Source organism: Coregonus clupeaformis, chromosome 27 (genome assembly GCF_020615455.1).
Source record: "Coregonus clupeaformis isolate EN_2021a chromosome 27, ASM2061545v1, whole genome shotgun sequence".
NCBI lineage: Eukaryota > Metazoa > Chordata > Actinopteri > Salmoniformes > Salmonidae > Coregonus > Coregonus clupeaformis.
The window spans coordinates 7,953,925-7,980,057 of record NC_059218.1 but is presented as its reverse complement, the minus strand read 5'-3'; the positions used below and the strand labels follow the sequence as shown (position 1 = coordinate 7,980,057).

General features: G+C 44.9%; 1 protein-coding gene across 7 annotated transcripts in view; it reads left to right on the top strand.

Moving 5' to 3' along the window:
• The window catches only part of LOC121541442 (GTPase-activating Rap/Ran-GAP domain-like protein 3), a 168,338-nt gene extending 144,409 nt beyond the window's left edge, over positions 1-23,929 (top strand). For 5 of the 7 annotated variants that reach the window (XM_041850448.1, XM_041850446.1, XM_041850447.2 and 2 more), the window contains exons 21-31: positions 6,233-6,349; positions 7,326-7,492; positions 7,983-8,141; positions 8,379-8,445; positions 9,159-9,266; positions 10,013-10,131; positions 13,077-13,212; positions 14,766-14,825; positions 18,078-18,314; positions 19,312-19,432; positions 20,950-23,929. In XM_041850448.1, the coding sequence (XP_041706382.1) occupies positions 6,233-6,349; positions 7,326-7,492; positions 7,983-8,141; positions 8,379-8,445; positions 9,159-9,266; positions 10,013-10,131; positions 13,077-13,212; positions 14,766-14,825; positions 18,078-18,314; positions 19,312-19,432; positions 20,950-21,115 (1,457 nt within the window). In that variant the 3' untranslated portion in view covers positions 21,116-23,929. The remainder of the gene's footprint in view (positions 1-6,232; positions 6,350-7,325; positions 7,493-7,982; positions 8,142-8,378; positions 8,446-9,158; positions 9,267-10,012; positions 10,132-13,076; positions 13,213-14,765; positions 14,826-18,077; positions 18,315-19,311; positions 19,433-20,949) is intronic. The other 2 variants (XM_041850451.1, XM_041850449.2) reach the window with 1 other exon arrangement.
• The last annotated feature ends 2,204 nt before the right edge of the window (positions 23,930-26,133 follow it).

Below are 26,133 nucleotides of genomic sequence, written 5' to 3'. Positions count from 1 at the left end.
TGCTCTCAATGGTGCAGCTGTATAACTTTTGAGGATCTGAAGGCCCACGCCAAATCTTTTCAGCCTCCTGAGGAGGAAAAGGCGTTGTCGTGCCATCTTCATGACTGTGTTGGTGTGTGTGAACATGCTAATTCCTTAGTGATGTGGACACCGAGGAACTTGAAGCTCTTGACCTGCTTCACTACAGCCCCGTCGATGTGGATGGGAGCGTGCTCGGTCCTCCATTTCCTGTAGTCCACGATCAGCTCATTTGTCTTGCTGACGTTGAGGGAGAGGTTGTTGTCCCGGCACCACACTGCCAGGTCTCTTACCTCCTCCCTGTAGGCTGTCTCATCGTCGTCGGTGATCATGCCTACCACCATCGTGTCATCAGCAAATGTAGCCGTTTCCTGCAGTCAAATGACCAAATTTCCCCATTAGTGGCCTTAGATTTGTTTAAGACTGGCAAGAAACACTTTGTGTGACCCTTATTTAGCCCACTGCAGTAAAAGGTTAATGCTGGTGTTGGAGTCGTGCATGGTCAGTGAGGGTCAGTGTGGGGGAGGTGATTTTGCCTACCCTCACCACCTGGTGGTGGCCCGTCAGGAAGTCCAGGATCCAGTTGCAGAGGGAGGTGTTCAGTCCCAGAGTCCTTATCTTAGTGATGAGCTTGGAGGGCACTATGGTGTTGAACCCTGAGCTGTAGTCAATGAAGAGCATTTTCACGTAGGCAAAATACACAAAATAGCACAATTGGTCAGGAGCCCGTAAAACGCCCTCCAGCGCCATTCTGTCATCTCACACAACATGCTGTGACAATAGTCCAATATTGCCTTCTGGTAATGTTCTCAATGTATCAGAACATGGGTGGTTTATGAGTGGGTACAGATAGCTGTTATAAAAACATGTAAACAGAAGAAAACTGGAAATATTCATGAAAGTTTACAGTTTTGTCATAAGACTGTGTGGGACTGTGTGGTTTGTGTGGGTGGAAATGCTACAGATTGGGGGGGTTGGGGCGGACACTGTGGCGGGGTCCGAGGATATCCCTGGACAGGGCCAACCAGGCAGGATATAACCTGACCCACTTTGCCAAAGCACAGCCCCCACACCACTAGAGGGATATCAACAGACCACCAACTTACTACCTAAGTATAGCCCACGAAGATCTCCCCCACCACACAAGCCCGAGGGGGCGCTAAACCGGACAGGGAGATCATGTCAGTGACTCAACCCACAACGTGAACCACCCCTCCTTGGGACAGCATGGGAGAGCACTAGTAAGCCAATGACTCAGCCCCCCTACACGACTGGTCTGCCGACGAAATCGTCTGATCTGGTTACAACAGGCTTCCCGTTACGACGTCGACCACGAAGATTCCATCTGCTAGCCCCGGCCCGCTAGCACACGCTCTTGCTCGCTAGTGCTTTAGCAGCCCCCAAACTACCTCCGAACTATCCTATTGCTGTTCACCGGACCTTATGATAACTCAGCTATACAGCTGATGCCTGCTGGACTGTTCCTTTATATGGTACCGCATCCTGTTTATGTTTAGCCTCAGCCCAAACTGTGTCGTCATTACCAGCTGTTGTCTTAGCTCTCTCAAATTACACCTGTGATTGCTTTATGCCTCTCTCCCATGTCAATATGGTTAGCTTATTGTTGTTTCGGTTATTTCTAATTGTACTATTTCACTGTAGATCCCCCAGCCCAGCTAAACCTGCCTTAGATAGCTCCTTTGTCCCACCCCCCATACATGCGGAGACCGACTCAATTGGTGCCTCCAGTGATGCTATCTCTTTCATTGTTACCCAACGCTTAGGTTTACCTCCACTTTACTCATATCCTTCCATATCCTTGTCTGTACATAATGCCCTGAATCTTTTCTACAACGCCCGGAAATCTGCCCCCTTTATTCTATGTACCCAACGCACTAGAAGACCAGTTCTTAAAGCCTTTAGCCGTATCCTTATTCTAGTCCTCCTCTGTTGCTCTGGTGATGTAGAGGCTAACCCAGGCCCTGCAGCCCTCAGTATCACTCCTACTCCCCAGGCGCTATCATTTGTTGACTTCTGTAATCGCAAAAGCCTTGGTTTCTTGCATGTTAATATCAGAAGTCTACTTCCTAAGTTTGAGTTATTCACTGCGTTAGCACACTCCGCCAACCCTGATGTTCTAGCAGTGTCTGAATCCTGGCTTAGGAAGGCCACCAAAAATTCTGAAATTTACATCCCCAACTATAACATTTTCCGTCTAGATAGAACTGCCAAAGGGGGTGGAGTTGCAATCCACTGTAGAGATAGCCTGCAGAGCTCTATCATACTATCCAGGTCTGTGCCCAAACAGTTTGAGCTTCTACTTCTAAAAATCCACCTTTCCAGAAATAAGTCTCTCACTGTTGCCGCTTGCTACAGACCCCCCTCAGCCCCCAGCTGTGCCCTGGACACCATATGTGAATTGATTGCCCCCCATTTATCCTCAGAGTTCGTACTGCTTGGTGACCTAAATTGGGATATCCTTAACACCCCGGCCATCCTACAATCCAAACTAGATGCCCTCAATCTCACACAAATTATCAACGAACCTACCAGGTACAACCCTAAATCCGTAAACATGGGTACCCTCATAGATATCATCCTGACTAACTTACCCTCTAAATACACCTCCGCTGTCTTCAACCAGGATCTCAGCGATCACTGCCTTATTGCCTGCGTCCGTAACGGGTCCGCGGTCAAACGACCACCCCTCATCACTGTCAAACGCTCCCAAAAACACTTTAGCAAGCAGGCCTTCCTAATTGACCTGGCTCAGGTATCCTGGATGGATATAGATCTCATTCCGTCAGTAGAGGATGCCTGGTTGTTCTTTAAAAGTAATTTCCTCTCAATCTTAAATAAACATGCCCCATTCAAAAAATACAGAACTAAGAACAGATATAGCCCCTGGTTCTCCTCAGACTTGACTGCCCTTGACCAGCACAAAAACATCCTGTGGCATACTGCATTAGCATCAAATAGCCCCCGCGATATGCAACTTTTCAGGGAAGTTAGGAACCAATATACACAAGCAGTCAGGAAAGCAAAGGCTAATTTTTTCAAACAGAAATTTGCATCCTGTAGCACTCCAAAAAGTTTTGGGACACTGTAAAGTCCATGGAGAATAAGAGCACTTCCTCCCAGCTACCCACTGCACTGAGGCTAGGAAACACTATCACCACCGATAAATCTACAATAATCGAGAATTTCAACAAGCATTTTGCTATTGCTGGCCATGCTTTCCACCTGGCTACCACTACCCCGGCCACCAACTCTGCACCCTCCGCTGCAACTTGCCCATGCCCCCCGCTTCTCCTTCACACAAATTCAGACAGCTGATGTTCTGAAAGAGCTGCAAAATCTGGACCCCTACAAATCAGCTGGGCTAGACAATCTGGACCCTTTCTTTCTAAAACTAGCCGCCGAAATTGTCGCAACCCCTATTACTAGCCTGTTCAACCTCTCTTTCGTAACGTCTGAGATCCCCAGAGATTGTAAAGCTGCCGCGGTCATCCCCCTCTTCAAAGGGGGTGACACTCTAGATCCAAACTGTTACAGACCTATATCCATCCTGCCCTGCCTTTCGAAAGTATTTGAAAGCCAAGTTAACAAACAGGTCACCGACCATTTCGAATCCCACCGTACCTTCTCCGCTATGCAATCTGGTTTCCGAGCTGGTCATGGGTGCACTTCAGCCACGCTCAAGGTCCTAAACGATATTATAACCGCAATCGATAATAGACAGTACTGTGCAGCCGTCTTCATCAACCTGGCCAAGGCTTTCGACTCTGTCAACCACTGCATTCTTATTCGCAGACTAAATAGCCTTGGTTTTTCAAATGACTGCCTCGCCTGGTTCACCAACTACTTCTCAGATAGAGTTCAATGTGTCAAATCGGAGGGCCTGTTGTCTGGAACTATGGCAGTCTCTATGGGGGTGCCACAGGGTTCAATTCTTGGGCCGACTCTTTTCTCTGTGTATATCAATGATGTCGCTCTTGCTGCTGGTGACTCTCAGATCCACCTCTACGCAGACGACACCATTTTGTATACATCTGGCCCTTCATTGGACACTGTGTTAACAAACCTCCAAACGAGCTTCAATGCCATACAACACTCCTTCAGTAGCCTCCAACTGCTCTTAAACACTAGTAAAACTAAATGCATGCTCTTCAATCGAACGCTGCTGGCACGCGCCCACCCGACTAGAATCACTACTCTCGACGGGTCTGACCTAGAATATGTGGACAACTACAAATACCTAGGTGTCTGGTTAGACTGTAAACTCTCCTTCCAGACTCACATTAAGAATCTCCAATCCAAAGTTAAATCTAGAATCGGCTTCCTATTTCGCAACAAAGCCTTCTTCACTCATGCTGCCAAACATGCCCTCGTAAAACTGACTATCCTACCGATCCTTGACTTCGGCGATGTCATTTACAAAATAGCCTCCAACACTCTACTCAGCAAATTGGATGTAGTCTATCACAGTGCCATCAGTTTTGTCTCCAAAGCCCCATACACTACCCACCACTGTGACCTGTACGCTCTTGTTGGCTGGTCCTCACTACATGTTCGTCGTCAAACCCACTGGCTCCAGGCCATCTATAAATCACTGCTAGGCAAATCCCCGCCTTATCTTAGCTCATTGGTCACCATAGCAGCACCCACCCGTAGTCTGCGCTCCAGCAGGTATATCTCACTGGTCATCCCCCAAAGCCAACACCTCCTTTGGCCGCCATTCCTTCCAGTTCTCTGCTGCCAATGACTGGAACGAATTGCAAAAATCTCTGAAGCTGGAGACTCTTATCTCCCTCACTAACTTTAAGCATCAGTTGTCAGAGCACCTTACCGATCACTGCACCTGTACACAGCCCATCTGAAATTAGCCCACCCAACTACCTCATCCCTATATTGTTATTTATTTTGCTCTTTTGCACCCCAGTATCTCTACTTGCACATCATCTCTTGCACATCTAGCATTCCAGTGTTAATACTAATTGTAATTATTTTGCACTATAGCCTATTTATTGCCTTACCTCCATAACTTGCTACATTTGCCCACACTGTATATATATTTTCTGTTGTATTTTTTGACTTTATGTTTTTTTACCCCATATGTAACTCTGTGTTGTTGTTTTTATCGCACTGCTTTGTTTTATCTTGACCAGGTCGCAGTTGTAAATGAGAACTTGTTCTCAACTGGCTTACCTGGTTAAATAAAGGTGAAATAAATAAATAAATAAATAAAAATAGGGTCAGAGGCAGAGAATCCCAGTGGAGAGAGGGGAGCCGGCCAGGCTGAGACAGCAAGGGTGGTTCGTCATTCCAGTGCATTGCCGTTCACCTTTGCACCCCTGGGCCAGACTAACCTATGTCTGAAACACAGGCTTCCAGGGTAGGCAATTTTGGGGCTTCACCATGTTTCATCGAAATGTACAGCTAGCTGTGTGTCGTTAACATAGCAGTGAAAATTGTCATTGTGTTTCCGAATGACATCACCAAGAGGTAGAATATATAGTGAAAATGATAGTGGTCCTAAAACGGAACCTTGAGGAACACCTAAACTTAACATTGATTTGTCAGAGGACAAACCATCCACCGAGACGAACTGATGTCTTTCCGACAGATAAGATCTAAACCAGGCAAGACCAATTAGGGTTTCCAATCTCTCCAAAAGAATGTGGTGATCGATGGTGTCAAAAGCATCCCTAAGGTCTAGGACCACAAGGACAGATGCAGAGCCTTGGTCTGACGCCATTAAAAGGTCATTTACCACCTTCACAAGTGCAGTGTCAGTTCTATGACGGGGTCTAAAACCAGACTGGAGTGTTTCGTATACATTATTTGTCTTCAGGAAGGCAGGAAAGCTTGCTTCAGGGCTCGGGTATTTTCTGTATACCAGGGAGCTAATTTCTTGTGACAAATGTTTTTTGTTTTTAGAGGTGCGAGTGCATCTAGGCTATCACGCAAGGTTAAGTTTAGATCCTCGGTTAGGTAGTTAACTGATTTTTGTACTCCGACGTCCTTGGGTAGGTGGAGGGAGTCTGGAAGGGCATCTAGGAACCTTTGGGTTGTCCGAGAATATATAGCGCGGCTTTTGATAATCCTTGGTTGGGGTCTGAGCAGATTATTTGTTGCGATTACAGAAAAGGGGAAAACAACATAAAAAATGTAATAAATTGATTTTTTGAAGATGTGTTGTTGTTGTTTCCAGGGAAGGATGCGCGTCTCTATGTGTTCAGACTGAGCATGCTCAAGAGAGGCCTGGAGGAGAGGCAGCTGGTCCGCACCAAGTGTGACAGCCGAGAGAACAAACTGGAGAAGACCAAAGGTACACACACACATGCATGCATACTCACGCACACACACACACATGTTTGTTTTACTATCCTTGTGGGGACCAAACAATTGATTCCCATTCAAAATCCTATTTTCCCTAAAACCTAAACCTAACCCTAATCTTAACCCCTAACTCCTAAACCTAACCCCTGACCCTAGTTGTAACCCTAAACCTAAGCCTAAAATAGCCTTTTTCTTTGTGGAGGACCGGCGAAATGTCCCCACTTGTCCAAAAACACACACACACTCAGTGCACGGTCCCGTTCCCAGGCAGTGTGCCAGTTCAGTGAGGTGTAGTAGAGTAGAGCATCCGGCCCCGGGCCACAGCCACAGCACTGGTCTGTGGGACAGTCCCTGAGGAGAGGACAACACTCCCCCTACTACACACTGTATGGCCTCTCCAATACAACATTACATGGGTGTGTGTGTGTGTGGGTGTGGGTGTGGGTGTGTGTGTGTGTGAGTGTGTGTGTGTGTGTGTGTGTGTGTGTGTGTGTGTGTGTGTGTGTGTGTGTGTGTGTGTGTGTGTGTGTGTGTGTGTGGGGGTGTGGTTTTGGGAGGGGGAGGAAGGGTGAGTATGAGTAAGTGTGTGTGTCTCAGAAAAGAGACTAGAGGAATAGAAACTGCTGCATTTCTATATGTAAGGACCAGACCAGATCCAATAGGCCACTCAGGGAGGAGAAGCACTACTTAGACAATGAATGGGAAATAGACAGAGAGGGAAAACAGAGGGATGGAAAGAGGGAGATTGCAGGAGCGGTAGCATTAGCACTCGAAGAGGAATGTGCTCCGAATAATAATTATATTCCTCAATTGCATACCGCAACTAACCACTCTAACATATTTCTCTTTCTCTGTTTATTTTGCTTTCTCTCTCTCTCTCTCTCTCTCTCTCTCTCTCACCCCTATCCTCCCGTTCTCTCTCCCCTTCATCCTCCCCCTCTCCTCCCCTACTCCCCCTATCCCAGGGTGTCACCTGTACTCAATCAACACCCACCACGGGTCAGAGTTGAGGATCGTGGCGGCCATCAGAAACAAGCTCCTCCTCATCACCCGGAAGCAGCCCCGCCCCGATGGCATGGGCACCCTCGCCGCCGCAACCGACTCGCCCGTGGATCAGTTCCAGTACATACGGGTAACTGTACACACAAGCAGACACACACACGGTTTACACGGAAACACACAGACTACACTTTCCACTATCGTGCACAGTAGTTCTTTACCATAACCATTTTGAATGATTGAATGAGTTCAACAACTTAACAATCAGTATTCCAGAGTAACCTTCCATAGTGGAACAGCAAGATAATGTTATCCTAGAGTTGACAGTTCACCTCAGCTAAACTTAATAAGGAAGGTGGCTAGTGGATGAGGAGAGGCGCATAGCCAAAAACACATGCACGCTGACTCACTCACTATGAACGCTACCCTCCTGACCAGTCCCCCTCCATTACAGTTTAGTCATTTAGCAGACACTCTTATCCAGAGTGACTTACAGGAGCAATTAGGGGCATTGCTCAAGGGCACATTTGTCACCTAGTCGGCTCAGGGAATCAAACCAGCAACCCTTTGGTAACTGGCTCAACGCTCTTAACCGCTAGGCTACCTGCCGTCCTCTCCTCTAGGAGATATGTCTGTGTGAAACTCCAGTGGTGATGGCTTTGGTGGACGGTCCTACAGGGGAGAATGACAACATGATCTGTGTGGCCTACAAACACCAGTTTGACCTGATCAACGAGAGCACCGGGGACGCATACAGGCTACACCACGTAGACGCCAACCGGGTGAGGCCTCCAACCAACATCGTTTATGTTTTTATTTACCTTCCATTTATCTTCAGTGTACCTGGTCGGTTAACTGAGAAGAGAGCTCAACAATGTTGGGGAAGAGTTACAGTTGAGGGGAGACAAGTTGAAGACGGGCCAATGAATGTTAATTGAATAGAATAAATGCAGTATGTTTTTTCTTCATAATTGAATATAATAAATTCAATACAGTGTTGTTCTCTGCTGTGTGCGCAGGTCAACTTTGTGGCAGCCATCGATGTGTACGAGGATGGGGAGGCTGGTCTTTTGTTGTGTTACAATTGTGAGTCTCCATTTATCCCTTATTTTACATCAAAGTATAAAAATATATCTACATTCTAATATACAGTAACATAATAAAATACATTGAGGATAGACTGACCAGGTGAATCCTGGTGGAAGCTATGATCCCTTATTGATGTCACTTGTTAAATCCACTTCAATCAGTGTAGATGAAGGGGAGGAGACAGGTTAAAGAAGGATATTAGGAAGAGACAGGTTAAAGAAGGATATTAGGAAGAGACAGGTTAAAGAAGGATATTAGGAAGAGACAGGTTAAAGAAGGATATTAGGAAGAGACAGGTTAAAGAAGGATATTAGGAAGAGACAGGTTAAAGAAGGATATTAGGAAGAGACAGGTTAAAGAAGGATATTAGGAAGATACAGGTTAAAGAAGGATATTAGGAAGAGACAGGTTAAAGAAGGATATTAGGAAGGTGTTTCTAATGTTTGGTGTACTCAGTGTATATTATCCATTGTCGTCAACCATCCAAATATCTGTTCCTATAAGATTACTTTACAAATACGTAAGGTGCGTCTGAAATGACACCCCATTCCCTTTATAGTACTCTACTATACTATACTACCCTATGGGCTCTGGTCAAAAGTAGTACACTATAAAGGGAATAAGGTGCCATTTGGGACGTAGACATGGTTTAACGACTGAAATTAGATGTCTTCTCTCTCTCTGTCTCTCTCTCTCTCTCTGCTGTACAGATATCTGTTCCTATAAGAAGGTGTGTCCGTTCAACGGCTCCACCCCCATGATCCAGTCCAACGCCTCTGACTTCCACTTCAGCTGGAACCAGATGCCCAATGCCATCGGTGAGTAGTACTGGCAACCATAGCAACCAGCAGCCCCACCCCTCCCCACACCCCGCTCCCTCCCTCCCTTGGTCAGCCCAGCCGTCGGCCCCGGCCTGAGCCCTGTCGCCATGGTAACATGCAGCGGGTGGCGACTGAGGCTAGGTCGTCGAGTGTGTTTGTCTGTGTCTGTGTTTCTGTGTGTTTGTCTGTGCCTGTGTTTCTGTGTGTTTGTCTGTGTCTGTGTTTCTGTGTGTTTGTTTCTGATGACTGATGAAAGCAGAGAATGTCCGGCTAAAGATACATTACTTTTTGATTTAAATGAATATGACATAAGCTACAGTTTCTCTTCTGCATGTTTGTGTGTGTGTGTTTGTACTGTGATGCTGCTTTGACAAACCAATTGTCCCCTTGGGATTAATTAAGAAACTATCATTACCTATTGTCTATTATCTATCATATATCCTAACCATTTATCCAAACCTATCAACTTCATTTAGCCAGGTGTCTGTCTTCAGAATGTTGATGCTGTGCTTTTTATCATAATTACTTCATTGTCATGAACTCCTTGCTACTTTTGATTGTCCGTTCTGCCTGTAAATTTACTTTTTCTTATGCTGCTGTGTAGAGCATATTATGAGTATAAATGCACATTGGTTGTCCTGCCCACTGTAAAACCATAGCAGGAAGTTATTGTTGTTTTTGTTGTTGTGTTGCAGTTCGTGCATTCTTTATCAACCATATAACAGGAAGTTGTTGTGTTACAGTGTGTGCGTTCCCCTACATCCTGGCCTTTACCACTGACTCCATTGAGATCCGGCTAGTTGTCAACGGTAACCTGGTCTATACAGCTGTGGTGCCAGAGCTGCAGCTGACTGCCTCAAGGGTGAGTCTGATTGACAGGTGGAAGTGTCCAATCATGATAATGATTGTAATGAAAATGTGTGCACAATTGTGTATATGTGTTCATGTACACTCAGTGGCTAGTTTATTAGGTAGACCCATCTAGTACCGAGTCGGACCCCCTTTTGCTTCCAGAACAGCCTGAATTCTTTGGGGCATGGATTCTACAAGTCGGAAACGTTCCACAGGAATGTTGGTCCATGCTGACACGATGGCATCACGCAGTTGCTGCAGATTGGACGGCAGTACACCACCGCCACCAGCTTGTACACTCTTTTTTTCTATGAAAATCCTCTATGAATGGTTCTACCTAGAACCCTCAATGAAGGGTTATACCAATAATTATTTTATCATCAAAATGTTCTTCCTAGAACCGTCTATGAAGGGTTCTACAGAGAACCCTTTTATCTTTGGAGGGTTCTTCCTAGAACCCTCTATGAACGGGTAGGACCCACCAGCCTAATTAGCCTTTAAAATTGTATTATTTATGACAATACATTACATATTTGTGACAATACATACAGTGCATTTGGAAAGTATTCAGACCCCTTACCTTTTTCCACATTTTGTTACGTTACAGCCTTATTCTAAAATGGATTAAATACATGTATTTCCTCATCAATCTACACATAATAACCCATAATGACAAAGCGAAAACAGGTTTTTAGAAATTTTAGCACATTTATAAAAAATACAAAACAGAAATACCTTATTTACATAAGTATTCAGACCCTTTGCTATGAGACTCGAAATTGAGTTCAGGTGTATCCTGTTTCCATTGATCATCCTTGAGATGTTTCTGCAACTTGATTGGAGACCACCTGTGGTAAATTCTATTTATTGGACATGATTTGGAAAGGCACACACCTGTCTATATAAGGTCCCACAGTTGACAGTGCATGTCAGAGCAAAATCCAAGCCATGAGATCGAAGGAATTGTCCGTAGAGCTCCGAGACAGGATTGTGTCGCGGCACAGATCTGGGGAAGGGTACCAAAAATGTTCTGCAGCATTGAAGGTCCCCAAGAACACAATGGCCTCCATCATTCTTAAATGGAAGAAGTTTGGAACCACCAAGACTCTTCCTAGAGCTGGCCGCCCGGGCAAACTTAGCAATCGAGGGAGAAGGGCCTTGGTCAGGGAGGTGACCAAGAACCCGATGGTCACTCTGACAGAGCTCCAGAGTTCCTCTGTGGAGATGGGAGAACCTTCCAGAAGGACAACCATCTCTGCAGCACTGCTCCAGAGCGCTCAGGACCTCAGACTGGAGTGAAGGTTCACCTTCCAACAGGACAATGACCCTAAGCACACAGCCAAGACAACGCAGGATTGGCTTTGGGACAAGTCTCTGAATGTCCTTGAGTGGCACAGCCAGAGCCTGGACTTGAACCCGATCTAACATCTCTGGAGAGACCTGAAAATAGCTGTGCAGCGACGCTCCTTATCCAACCTGACAGAGCTTGAGAGGATCTGCAGAGAAGAATGGGAGAAACTCCCCAAATATAGGTGTGCCAAGCTTGTAGCGTCATACCCAAGAAGACCACAAAATGTGGAAAAAGTCAAGGGTTCTGAATACTTTCCGAATGCACTGTATATCATAAGGCCTTTCTTTGAGGGCCTAGTTATACGTTAACACATGTTGTTAGGAATCTCCAGGTTTACAAGTCACATTATGCTGGCTTGCAAAGTGATGTGTAAATCCTATTGAAATCCAACCAGAATAAAGATATCTAACAAGTGGATTTTTTAAATATATTTTTTTATTATGGAATTGTTGATCACCCTCAACCTGCATTCAGAATGACTGCCAGGGTAGGGAAATTGAATAATGAGACTACCTCAATCATCTACACTGGAACAACATGCTGGGAAAAATGATATATGGTTCTATGTAGAACCCTTCTTGCCATCCAAAGAATCATCAAAGAACCCTTTCTTCCAAAAACGGTTCTTAGGATGTTAAAGGTTCTAGGTAGAACCCTTTGACTTACAAATAACCCTTGTCTTCCAAAAAGGGTTCCTCAGATCAAAACGCTATTTGGTAGAACCCTATCCCTCCGCAGAGAACCCTTTTGGAACCTTTTTTTCTAAGAGTGTACCGTTGACACCAGGCAGGATGGGTCCATGGAATTAGCTTGCACGATTCTTGCCATTCTCCTTCAACTAGCTTTTTTCGCCCACAGGACTGCCGCTGACTGGATGTTTTTTGTTTGTCGTACCATTCTCGATAAATCCCAGACACTGTCATGCTTGAAAAGCCCAGGAGGGCAGAGTTTTCTGAGATACTGGATCCGGCGTGCCTGGCACCGACGATCATATCATGCTCAAAGTCACTAACGATCGAACGAACAGTAACTGAATGCCTCGATGCCTGTCTGCCTGCTTTATATAGCAAGCCACGGCCACGTGACTCACTGTCTGTAGGAGTGATCCATTTTCGTGAACGGGGTGGTGTGCCTAATAAACTGGCGTGTATATGCGTGTGTGCGCATGTGCGCACCCGTTCGTGAGTATTTGTGTTTTTAGAAACAGGAGTCCCAGCAATCTTATTTCAATCAATCTTTATTGACCCGGAGGGAAATTTGTTTTGCAAACAGGGACAACAAACTGTATCAAAACAATCCAACACACGCATCTCTTACACAGCAGAGGGATATACAGTACACAGACTAGAGTGTACCATTTAGCAATATGAAATACAACATCATCATGTTGTGTTAGCAGGTGATGGCATTATTTCACTAACCAACACCTCTCTCATACTATCTCTATCTTGATCTCCCTCTCTTTTTTTCTCCATTCTCTATCTCTCCATCTCGCTCTCTATCTCTCTCTCTTTCTCTCTGTCTACCTCTATTCATCTTTCCCCATCTCCACTTTTTCTCCCCCTCTCCATTTCTTTCAATCCCTCCATCCCCTTCTCCCGCAGTCGGACATCTACTTTGTGTCGTCCGCTCCGGTCAACTCGGCTTCCAACTGCAGCTCCCGGGACACCAGTTCCCAGAGTTCCCCACAGACGCCCACAGGCTACGAGATGCCTGTGTTTCCCTCGCCGCTCGGAGATGGTAAGCCTCGCATAGCAACCAATCACGTTATAGTACGACAACACAATTGGAAATGCACACTTTGTTGACTAAGAGTTTTTGACTATGTTGACTTGGTTTACTTGGTTGACTATAAGGCTCTTTTTTTCTTTGTTATTTCTTTGTTATTGTTGGGTGGGGGGGCGTAGTATGATGTATAATATAAGCGACCTTATATGATATAAAAAACGAAGAAAACTAAATCAACCCACACACTGTGAAACCCTTGCAAGGGTTTTTCATTTACTAGTTTATTAGTTTTCTGGTTGTTTCTATGCTGTTGTCCCAGTTGAGAAGTTTAATTGAGGCTGTAGTTGTGAAAAGTTCCTCCATGGCTTGAGGTGGAACGCCACCTCTGAATCTTGGTTGGAACATTCCCAGTGGAGTGTGATATCTTTCACACAAACACATACCCTATACACATATATATATATACACACACACACACACACACACACACACACACACACACACACACACACACACACACACAGACACATACACAGTAGCAGAGAACAGCAGTCAATGTGCATGAACCTGTGATCACACCCACCCAGCCACCAGCAGTCACCCAGTCTCTGTGACCCCAACTAAAACTCACAAGATGAAGACAGGGTTTCCCCTCAAGGATGGAGGGATCTCAATATCACCCTCTTCTCTTTCTCTCTCTCTCTCTCTCTCTCGCTCTCTCTCTTTCTCTCTCTTCCTCTCTCCCTTCCTCCTCTCTTTCCCCTCCTTCCACTCTCTTTCCAATGAAGGTATCCTTCCTTCTTCCCTCAGTCCTTCTAAATTGATATTTCTGTCGTCTGCAATGGGACATATTTATGATGCACTGTGTGTGCAGGGGGGACCGTTTTTAATGATACAAAAGGACGTAATTTACTGTGATTACAGAGACAGAGAGAGGGGGAGAGAGAAAGAGGGAGATAGAGGGAGAGCGAGGGAGAGAGAGACAGAGAGAGACAGACAGAGAGAGGGAGAGGGATATAGAGGTGACGACAGCTTTGTGTTTATTACAGAATGTATTTTATCTCTAAGGACGAGACGTGCAGTAATCATCAGACATAGACGCTAAATCTAATGACCACTGAGGTCCATAGTGGGGCGGAAACACACAGTCCTTCAAATGGGTACACACACACAGGCACGCGCACTCACACACACACACACACACACACTCACACACACTTACGTTAGTCCGAGTGTTTGTGTCATTTCGGGTCACCTCACCTCTATTCCTCAGGGAACTGCAGTAACTAGTGTGTCAGACACATCATATGCATGCGCACACTCACACAAACATGCACACTCATACTAACACTTCAGAGTGCTGGTGTGCTATTTTGGGCCGAGAGTTTGGCATTGGACCTGTACTGGGCTCTAGTCTTGGAACACTGCTACAACCAATCACATCCCTGTAACAGTGATCGTTTCAGCTCTGGAGGTGGTGGTGGTACCACTACTAAATGTGTGTGTTCTGTCATACCGGTTTGAGTGTGTCTATTGCATAACCTTCTTCTTCATCCCTGGTTCAGATTCTATACGGATCCCCTATGGCACCAAGCTTTCCCTGTACATGTCTAAGGATGCCGAAGGTACTTCAAGGAGTCTTCCACTACTCCTCGGGTTTGTCCCAAATGGCACCTTATTCCTTATAGAGTGCACTACTTTTGACCAAAGCCTTGTGGGCCTTCATCAAAAGTGGTGTGTGATAAAGGGAATAGGATGCCATTCGTGATGTATCCCTCCCTCTTCAGTTTTTGCATCTAGCTGCACGTGCTGCCCTACTAACATGCACAGAAAAAACACACTTTTTTTTTTTACATATGAAGCGGCATGTTTGACTGAACCTCAGTTGAATGTTAAGTGAACATGATTTGTCTTCCCCATCCCCTCTCTGTCATTCTAAAGAGGAGAGAGATTGTGAGAGAATGAGTGAGTCAGTTTAAAATTAAATTAAATTAAATGGAGATGGAGAGAGTATAATAATAATAATAATATGCCATTTAGCAGACGCTTTTATCCAAAGCGACTTACAATCATGTGTGCATACATTTTTACGTATGGGTGGTCCCGGGGATCGAACCCACTACCCTGGCGTTACAAGCGCCATGCTCTACCAGTTGAGCTACAGAGGACCACATGAGAGGGATGCAGATTCAGAAAGGTATGCGTGTGAGAGAGGTGAGAATGTTTGAGAGAGGGAGACTGAAGAGAGAGAGAGAGGGGGGAGAAGACATGATTTACAGATTTCACTGTCGCCATGGAAACTTTTGTCAAAGCCCCCTCTCCCATCCAGAGTGGTGGTCCAAATAGAGGTGCCACAATCTGGGGGGATGGAGGGATGAGGGGAGGGAAGACGGGGCGCTGACAAAAATACCATCCTCTAACCAATCGCCTATGCCTGCCGTTTCTGCTCTATGGGGACAGGTGCTTTTTCATTGGTGGAGAATTTACTCCGTTTGAGATCACATTTGTTGACATCAGGTAAAATGTGAATACAGGATGCTGTGTGGATTGGACAGTCAAATTACATCTGGTAGTATTCGACCAATCCTGAACCATGTTAAATCATGGAATCATATCCCATTTTGATCGGACGATTGGAAGGTTACAAAACATAACAATCCAAATATTCAGTACTCTTTTGGTCATTACTAATGTCAGTAAATTTGTTCATTCAAATCTCTTGTTAGTTTGTGAGATTTTTAGGTAATTTACCCTGGAGCAGAAACGCATGTGGGATATATAGATCCATGCGATTATATATCCCAGATGGTTGCGTGCTTGTTTTGATATAATTATTTTCTATCTATTTAGTTTATTATTAACAATTCCGTGTGTCTGGTATTGTTATGGGAGAGAAGGGCCGGTAAAGCGGTAACAGTGAGTCGGTGAACCTGTAATAACAATATGAGTGACCCCCTGTCTCCCAGAATGCTGCTTTCTTCACTTCTGACCCTGTGACATTTCAGAACGGCAGTCTGTTTGGTGCAGTGCAGCCTCCCATTGATTCAGACAGTCACATAGCTGCGTGTTAGTGTTAGTGTTGCCATCCTTTCTTGCTGCATTAGAATATTCCTGTTTCGCAACAAAGCCTCCTTCACTCATGCTGCTAAACATGCCCTCGTAAAACTGACTAACCTACCGATCCTTGACTTCGGCGATGTCATTTACAAAATAGCTTCCAACACTATACTCAGCAAATTGGATGAAGTCTATCACAGTGCCATCCGTTTTGTCACCAAAGCCCCATATACTACCCACCATTGTGACCTGTACGCTCTCGTTGGCTGGCCCTCACTACATATTCGTCGCCAAACACACTGGCTCCAGGTCATCTATAAATCACTTCTAGGCAAATCCCTGCCTTATCTTAGCTCATTGGTCACCATAGCAACACCCACCCGTAGTATGCGTTCCAGCAGGTATATCTCACTGGTCATCCCCAAACCCAACACCTCCTTTGACTGCCATTCCTTCCTGTTCTCTGCTGCAAATGACTGGAACGAACTGCAAAAAATCTCTGAAGCTGGAGACACTTATCTCCCTCACTATCTTTAAGCATCAGTTGTCAGAGCAGGTTACCGATCACTGCACCTGTACACAGCCCATCTGTAATTAGCCCACCCAACTACCTCATCCCCATATTGTTATTTACATTGTTATTTATTTTGCTCATTTGCACCCCAGTATCTCTATTTGCACATCATCTTCTGCATATCTATCACTCCAGTGTTAATACTAAATTGTAATTATTTTGCACTATGGCCTATTTATTGCCTTACCTCCATAACTTAATACATTTGCACACACTGTATATAGATTTTCTATTGTGTTATTGACTGTACGTTTTGTTTATTCCATATGTAACTCTGTGTTTGTTGTTTTTATCGCACTGCTTTGCTTTATCTTGGCCAGGTCGCAGTTGTAAATTAGAACTTGTTCTCAACTGGCTTACCTGGTTAAATAAAGGTGCCGCCTGGTGGTTACATTAGGCATTGCAGACCAATACAGCTGGGTCATGTACATTATGGCTAAACGTAACAAAACATTTTGCAACGGAAATCAACTAACTATCGTTCTTATTGGCCAAATCCAGGCAGTCCCTCCTGGATTCAGTCCGTACGTTTGGTGCCTAATGAACCCAACCCTGTTGTATCTACGACTGTAATACAGCAGACTAGAGAGGCGGAATGCAGTGCTGTTACGAAGATGTTAAGCATCCAATTAATTTGACTTAAACAGTTGTTTAATTATTGATTCCAAATGATGAATAATTAATATATAGCCATAAATGGCTGTAATTGAGTGGTCATATGATATTACAGAGTGTTGATATGGCGACGATGATGAATTCATAATGAGATCACACAATGTGCCACTGAGTATAGTGTTATTAATCAGTTTAGATACAGGAGGCTTAATTTTAACATGACATGATCATGTTTTTCATGTTCATGTGTTCTTACACACATATTCTTCTAGTGTGTGTGTGTGTGTGTGTGTGTGTGTGTGTGTGTGTGTGTGTGTGTGTGTGTGTGTGTGTGCATGTGCATGGTAAACTAACCAGTCTAAGCATGTCTCCATAACTTCATTACCTGAAGTTGCCTGATGTTGAAATTATGTGTCTCTCTCTCACTGCAATACCTCTCTCTGTATCGCTCCTTCTCCATCCATCCTCACCCTCCCTGTGCCTCTCGCTTCTTGTCTCCCCCTCTCTGTTCCTCTTATTTGATCACTGCCACCCGTTCTTCCTCTACCCTTCTCTCTATCGCCCCCTGTCGCTGTCACTCGCTCTCTCTCTCTCTCTTTCTCCCCCTATCTTACGCCTCTCCCTCTCCCAGGTGAGGCACAGTGTAAGCATATTTTCAAGATCCCCCTGAGTAACCTGGTGGGCCGCAGCATCGAGAGGCCCCTCAAGTCCCCGCTGGTCAACAAGGTGGTGACGGGCCTGACAGCCCAGGCCCCTAGCATGTGTGTGGCCCCCGCGGGGCCCCTCATGCAGGGTGCTTCACACACCCTGTCCCTGTCCCGCATGGAGATCAAAGAGATTGCCAGCCGCACCCGCAAGGAGCTGCTGGGTGAGTGACACACCTGGAATGTACATACACACCCCTGACTACACACACACACACACACACACACACACACACACATCTGACAGGGCATTCAGAAAGTTAAGTGGACTGAATAATATGAGACAGTCAATTTTAATTGGTTGTAGTCACCCCCTCTTGCCCATCACCGTGTTCATGGTCATTTAGCTATTTTATGAAGTTTTTATCTAAGACACCTACAGGTGACAATACAGTAAACACTGAGTGTACAAAACATTAGGAACACCTGCCTAATATTGAGTTTCACCCCCCCCCCCCATTTTTGCCCTCAGAACAGCCTCAATTCGTCAGGGCATGGACTATACAAGGTGTCGAAAGCATTCCACAGGGATGCTGGCCCATGTTGACTCCAGTGCTTCCCACAGTTGTGTCAAGTTGGCTGGATGCCCTTTGGGTGGTGGACCATTCTTGATACACACGGGAAACTGTTGAGCGTGAAAAACCCAACAGCGTTGCAGTTCTTGACACAAACCGGTGGGCCTGGCACCTACTACCATACCCTGTTCAAAGGCATATCCTGTTCCATTCAACCTCTGAATGGCACACATACACAATCCATGTCTCAATTGTCTCAAGGCTTTAAAATCCTTCTTTAACCTGTCTCCTCCCCTTCATCTACACTGATTGAAGTGGATTTAACAGGTGACATCAATAAGGAATCATAGCTTTTACCTGGATTCACCTGGTCAGTCTATGTCATGGAAAGGTGTCAATGTTTTGTACACTCAGTGTATTTAATATATGTTTCCCTTGTGGGAATTAAACCTTCAACCCTGGTGTTGCCAGCACCATAACCTGCTCTAACCCACTGGAACCATCTCAGCATTGGAACCACTGTGATTGTAATGATATGTGCTCCTTCCTTCCTAATGGTTTAGTGAATGGCTGTGTTACGGTCGGTTCTTACTGAGTGGTTATGGTCATGTTCCTTACTGAATGGTCTTCTGTGTCTCCTGCCCAGGCCTAACCGAGGAGCCGAGCGGTAAGTCCGACAGCAGCACGGTCAAACAGAGGAAGATGAGCAAGAAGACCACTGAGGAAGAGCCAAAGGCACGAGCACTGACCTCCACCGGCAGTGACAGGTGAGTGACCCATATCTTCATCAATAACTCATTAACCTAGATAGTAGCAGTCATTAGAATGTTAAAAGTAATATATATATACAAAAATATAAACGCAACATGCAACAGTTTCAAATATTTTACTGAGTTACAGTTCATATAAGGAAATCAGTCAATTGAAATAAATTCATTAGGCCTTAATCTATGGATTTCACATGACTGGGAATACAGATATGCATCTGTTGGTCACATATACCTTTTAAAAAAGGTAGGGCCGTGGATCAGAAAACCAGTCAGTATCTGGTGTGACCACCATTTGCTTATGCAGCGCGACACATCTCCTTCGCATAGAGTTGATCAGGCTGTTGATTGTGGCCTGTGGAATGTTGTCCCACTCCTCTTCAATGTCTGTGCAAAGTTGTTGGATATTGGCGGGAACTGGAACATGCTGTCGTACACGTCGATCCAGAGCATCCCAAACATGCTCAATGGGTGACATGTCTGGTGAGTATGCAGGCCATGGAAGAACTGGGACCTTTTCAGCGTCCAGGAATTGTGTACAGATCCTTGCGACATGGGGCTGTCCATTATCATGCTGAAACATGAGGTGATGGTGGTGGATGAATGGCAAGACAATTGGCCTCAGGATCTCGTCACGGTATCTCTGTGCATTCAAATTGCCATCGATAAAATGCAATTGTGTTCGTTGTCCGTAGCTAATGCATGCCTATACCATAAGCCCACCGCCACCATGGGGCACTCTGTTCACAACACCATACACGCTGTCTGCCATCTGCCCGGTACAGTTGATACCGGGATTCATCTGTTAAGAGCACACTTCTCCAGCGTGCCAATGGCCGTCGAAGGTGAGCATTTTCCCACTGAAGTCGGTTACGTCGCCGGACTGCAGTCAGGTAGAGAGGAAGCCAGATGTGGAGGTCCTGGGCTGGCCAAATTCTTTCAAACGACGTTGGAGGTGGCTTATGTTAGAGAAATGGACATTCAATTATCTGGCAACAGCTCTGGTGGATATTCCTGCAGTCAGCATGCCAATTGCACGCTCCCTCAACTTGAGACATCTGTGGCATTGCGTTGTGTAACAAAACTGCACATTTTAGAGTGGTTATTTATTGTCCCCAGCACAAGGTGCTCCTGTGTAATGATCATGCTTCTTGATATGCCACACCTGTCAGGTGGATGGATTATCTCAGCAAAGGAGAAATGCTCAATAAGAGGGATGTAAAGACATTTGTGCACAAAATTTGAGAGAAATAAGCTTTTTGTGCATATGGAACATATCTGGGATCTTTTATTTCAGCTCATGAAACATGGGACCAACACTTTACATGTTGTGTTTATATTTGTTTTCAGTGTATATATTTTTTATAAAAAGGCATATTTGCTAATGTGAAAAAAAGCACTCATAACTAGAAGTTTCTCATTTATGTGAACGGAAGATTTGTGTAAAAATTCTAGTAGTGTGTAAAATGTTATGAAGTAATGATTCAAACTGATGGGCATGCTGTGTGTCCAATCAGGATGGGCTCAGAGTCGGCCGACACGGACTCAGACGTCCAACGGCACTGCTCGTCCAGCTCTGATGCGGAGCAAGAGAAGGCAGTGCTTAGAGAGGAGAGCCCGCCATTGGCCAGCCCCTTCACTCTCTCCACATCCTTCGAAGATGATGTCCTGGACCTAAAGTGAAGACAATCCCATCATGCACTTCTTCTCTGCCTGCCTCCTCCTCTCCTCCTCATCCCCCATCCTCCTTCGGTCATTTTGTTTTGGTTGGGTTTTTATCTCCTTTGTCTGGGTCTTCATCCTCAGACATGGTGGGTAGGAGGAGTAATAGTGTAAAGTGTGTGTGTGTGTGTGTGTGTGTGTGTGTGTGTGTCTGTCTGTTGCACCGCAGCGAGTAACCCAAAGAAAATGAGGAGATCATTTCAGGTGGTGTGGTTTGTTCAGAGTACAGATGTCATTATACGCCGAAAGGATTCTTCTATAAACGAAAACTGAATGTAAATCTGCGCACCAAGGCACAACAAAAAATTGGTTCGAAAACGGCGCCCTCGCGAAGTTGCTACGGCTTACCTTTTATTGTATATTCTGTGATTATTTCCACTTTCAAATGTAGTATAATATATGCATATGTATGTGTACATCTATTTATACATTAAGATGCATACACATTGACAGACATTAATACCTTTATAGATATATTATAATATACATTTTATTCACATATTTAGTAAATGTACAATGTTTTATGCTCTCCATGTCTGTCAGTCTTGTTCTATTTCCTTCCCAACTCTGTGTGCAGGTATACAGGACTGGACTGGAGGCAGTCTCCCACAAGTGCCATTTCCCCACATCCTCCACTAAACTACAACTCCCATCAGCCACCAGTCACCTCTCCTCTGATTGGCTGGTCTCTGACAGTAGCAGTCATAATCATGTATCCCTCCGTAGATAACATCCCACAGTGACTCTGTGAGCTAGGTTTAATAAGCATAGAGTCAAACACACACCCACACCTCTAGGGCCTCTAAAAGCACCTGCATGCCTCTGCTACTACTGTCCTGTCTCTGGCTATCCCTGAGAATCCATGGGGTCCACGTCTTCACAGAATATACAGTCTCCTATACACAAACCACAACCTTTCCAGTAAGTTTACTGTGGTTTATGAGTGGCCCAACAATGGTTTAGTCAGGGGCCAATTGGCCAGTTAGCGCATCGCCTTTACAGTGGGCCTTTAAAGTCTGTCCACTGTTGGGCCGCTAGTGGCATCGGCTGCCGACACGGGGACGCCATGAGCTTGTGTGCTTTATAGCGGTGTGCAGACTCATAGCCACCAGTGGTTCACTTGTTCGTTGGGTTGGAGAATTGATCAAGTGGCCAACTACTTCCATTTAGGAGTGATGTAATGAGGTAATGTAGTCAGTCATGGTGTGCATCCCAAATAGCACCATATTCCCTATTTAGTGCACTACTTTTAACCAAGGCCCATAGAGCTCTGGGAAAAAATATAGTGCACTATATAGGTGAAGAGGCCGCCATTTGGGATGCAGACAGTGGATGAGAGGCCAGACAGATGGTAGGTACTATAGCCTACCTCAGAGTCCCTATAGGAGCTATTTGGAAGAAGGAATTCTCACTCCTCTCCAGCTCTTCACTAGGAGCAAGACATAACTCACTAAGTGCAATGGGACATTACTAGAAACACAGGAGTTATGATGCGTGTAGAGAGAGTCAACTGAAACAGCACAGAGGAAGCCATAACACTTAACCTCCTCTGGTACCAGAGATATAGTAACCAAGCCCAATGAGAGTAACCAAGCCCAATGAATAGGGTGATATCAGCCTATCAGCACACGGGTCAGCGGTCAGACATGACTCATTACTAGGGAACCATGGGAAATGTAGTGTCTCATCACTATATGTAGCGGACATGAGTCAGGCTCACAGTCTCGATAAGGTAGCCCTGCCTGTGACTTCAAAATCAATGTCACTCTCGGCCCAAGAGGGAATTTCCTATTGGGGCAACGGGCTAACGGTTAGGATGTTGGTTTCTCCAGTGGAAGACCAGGTTCAGATCCCACCGTGACATACAGGAGGATATTGTCTTGGCAGTGTCTTATGCTGCATCATCCTGAGAGCAGTGTTAGGGATGAGACTTTGGCTAAGGTACCATTTTGGCTATGTTGTTATTACTAGCCAGGGTGATATTGCTGAGAAGTACACATCCTGAGAGCAGTATTACGAGTATTAGGGAAAGTTCTTGGCTAAAGCATGTGCATCCATTCGGCTATGTGAGTGCCCTCGTGTGGTCGGCTTGCGACATGGCACCCCTCTTCTGATCTTGCATGAGCCCCCCTGCCATCTAACTATCTCTCTCTCTCTCTCATTCTCTTCTGTTACTCTCTGTAATTGCCTGTCTAATGTGGTCTCCTTCAACACTATTACGCAAAACTGGAGGAATGAAAAAAGGGAATTAATAGGGGGACTATTTTTACAATGGAATTTTTCTTGTTATTTATTCTGCTGGTTCTTAACATGAGTGTAGGTGAATGGGGGTGTGATGTCTGGCGGTTTGAAGGTTTGTAATACAGCTTCTATCACTTTGATCGTTCTCCCTGTTTCTCTCTCCTTCGTTTCTGTCGGCCCTGTTAAGTTCTCACCGCCCGACTCCTTGATGTTTTTCGCAGTGGTTTTTGTATCTAAATCAATATTTACTGTTTAGGCTGTTGCTCAACCTCTCTGTGATATGAAAACGGAAGAAAAAAATGAAAAAAACACCAAGTGTCTTAAAAATAATGTATCGCCATCGTTTTTAATGCCAAGTACTACTTGTAAATGTGTGTGTTTCAAATGTGGCCTCAAATGAAACTGAACTATTATTATTATTATTATTATTATTATTTGAAAAATTGTTTCAATTTGAACAAGTGCTGTAGACCACTGCTGTGAAAGTAGTAAATTCTGTTCATTGATATGTAATAAATATTTATAAAATTTGAACACATTTTGTTTGTTGTCTTCCTGATAATGGAATTGTTATTTTTGGCGCTGTGATATAAAAAATAGCTGGAAACTGGATATGTACCACTGACTGTAAGGATCTACCTGCTAAACTACATTTCCCATAATACCCCAGCTGTCCCAAATGGAGACTCCACTCTACCTGCCTGGAAGGTGGCAGCACAAACTGAGTGTCAGTGAATTCTTTCCCTCCCGCTCTCTTTCCCCCTCTCTCCCTCTCTTGCTGATGAATGACTGTGCCCAGGCCCCTGTCACCTGTGAGCTGATCACAATCTCCATGGCGATTGATCTCTCACCTCTCTCTCTGAGCAGACTCATCAATCTCACTGTGACAGCAGCGACCCCCATGGAACACACACACACACTCAACCTTACATCATTCTCCCTGTGACACACAAATGGGTGAAGCGTTTCCACTGCACTCTCCATCTCTCCCAATACCACACTGACTCCCCTTCTCTCTCTTTCTCTCGCTCTCTCTCTCTCTCGCACTCTTAACCCTGTGATTACCAATCCAACCCAAAGCCTCTGTCAGAGCATGCTACTTTCTTCAACATTGTAGCCGTTTCCTGAAGTCAAATGACCAAATTTCCCCTTTAGTGGCCTCATGGGTGGAATGTTAATATTTTTCATAATTTCATAATTAATAAACATTCACTTTTTTTACTCGCTGAGATTCCGGTGTTTCTATCTCAAATGGTTTTGTTATATTTCAGTCTTCTGTGATGTATATGGAAGTGCAATATTGGAATGCAAACTCAACTGAATAGCTGACATGGTACAGGTGTCTTCTTTTTTTAAGCCCATTTGTGTGAGGTGTATATTTTTGTTTCAAAGTAGATTTGTTTAAGACTACCAAGAAACATTCTGTATGACCCTGATTTAGGCCACTGCAGTAAAATGTTACCTTACACTTGTCCTATGCCGTAATCCTTTAAAACTACTGAATTCTTATCAAACAATGTCCCCCAATGTCATAGTCATATTCCAACCTAGAAAGCTGTCTGGCTCTTTTCTCTTGGCCTGTCCCCAGTTGTGGCCCTGATTTGAATGATTCATAAGCTTCAGCCAAAAGCAATTAAAAAAGCATGCCTCCTGTTTAATGGTGTTGCTGTTATTTAACATTGGCAAAGCTCATAATTGGGAGAGAGCACTAAAGAGAATGGAATCTTGGGATTTGGGAAAGTTAACTCAACGTGACCTGAGCTCCACTGTAATTAATTGTTTATTCATGATTATGTTCCAGTTTATTTTGCCTCATGGAGGTTTCTGTGAATAGAAGGATGTCATGTACGTGTTTGTCCACTTGGTGGCGGTGTAGCATTCAAAGCAGGGCCAGTATTCATAAAGCGTCTCATAGTAGAAGTGCTGATCCGGGATCAGTTTAACCCTTTAAATTACAATGAATATGATTTTATGGATAGAGGGGGACCTGATCCTAGGTCACCAGTCAGTACTCTGAGACTTTTCATGAATACTGGCCCTGATCTATGATCAGGTTCCTCCTAGGCATCTTATTCATTATGATTTAAAGGGAAACTGAACGCAAAAACCAACTTCTCTGGTTGAAAACAGCCTATGTGGCATCGATATTAGTCATAAACATTTAATTCAGTGCCAAAATGTACAAAAAAAAGTGTAAGTAGGATAATTTTGGTCATGAAGTCAGTTATATTTAAAAACTTGAGTTTTGTGAGTTTTGTGTCACTGAGGTTGTCACAATTTACATGAGGGTTGGGTTTCCTCAAGTCAGCCTCGGAGAGTCCTTGCCACATGTGACACAAGTCTGTATTTGGGGAGTTTCTCCCAGTCTTCTCTGCAGATCCTCTCAAGCTCTGTCAGGTTGGATGGAGAGCGTCGCAGCACACCTATTTTCAGGTCTCTCCAGAGATGCTCGATTGAGTTCAAGTCCGGCCTCTGGCTGGGCCACACAAGGACATTCAGAGACTTGTCCCGAAGCCACTCCTGCATTGTCTTGGCTGTGTGCTTAGGGTCGCTTTCCTGTTGGAAGGTGAACCTTCGCCCTAGTCTGAGGTCCTGAGCGCTCTGGAGCAGGTTTTCATCAAGGATCTCTCTGTACTTCGCTCCGTTCATCTTTGCCTCGTTCCTGTCTAGTCTCCCAGTCCCTCCCGCTGAAAAGCATCCCCACAGCATGATGCTGCCACCACCATACTTCACTGTAG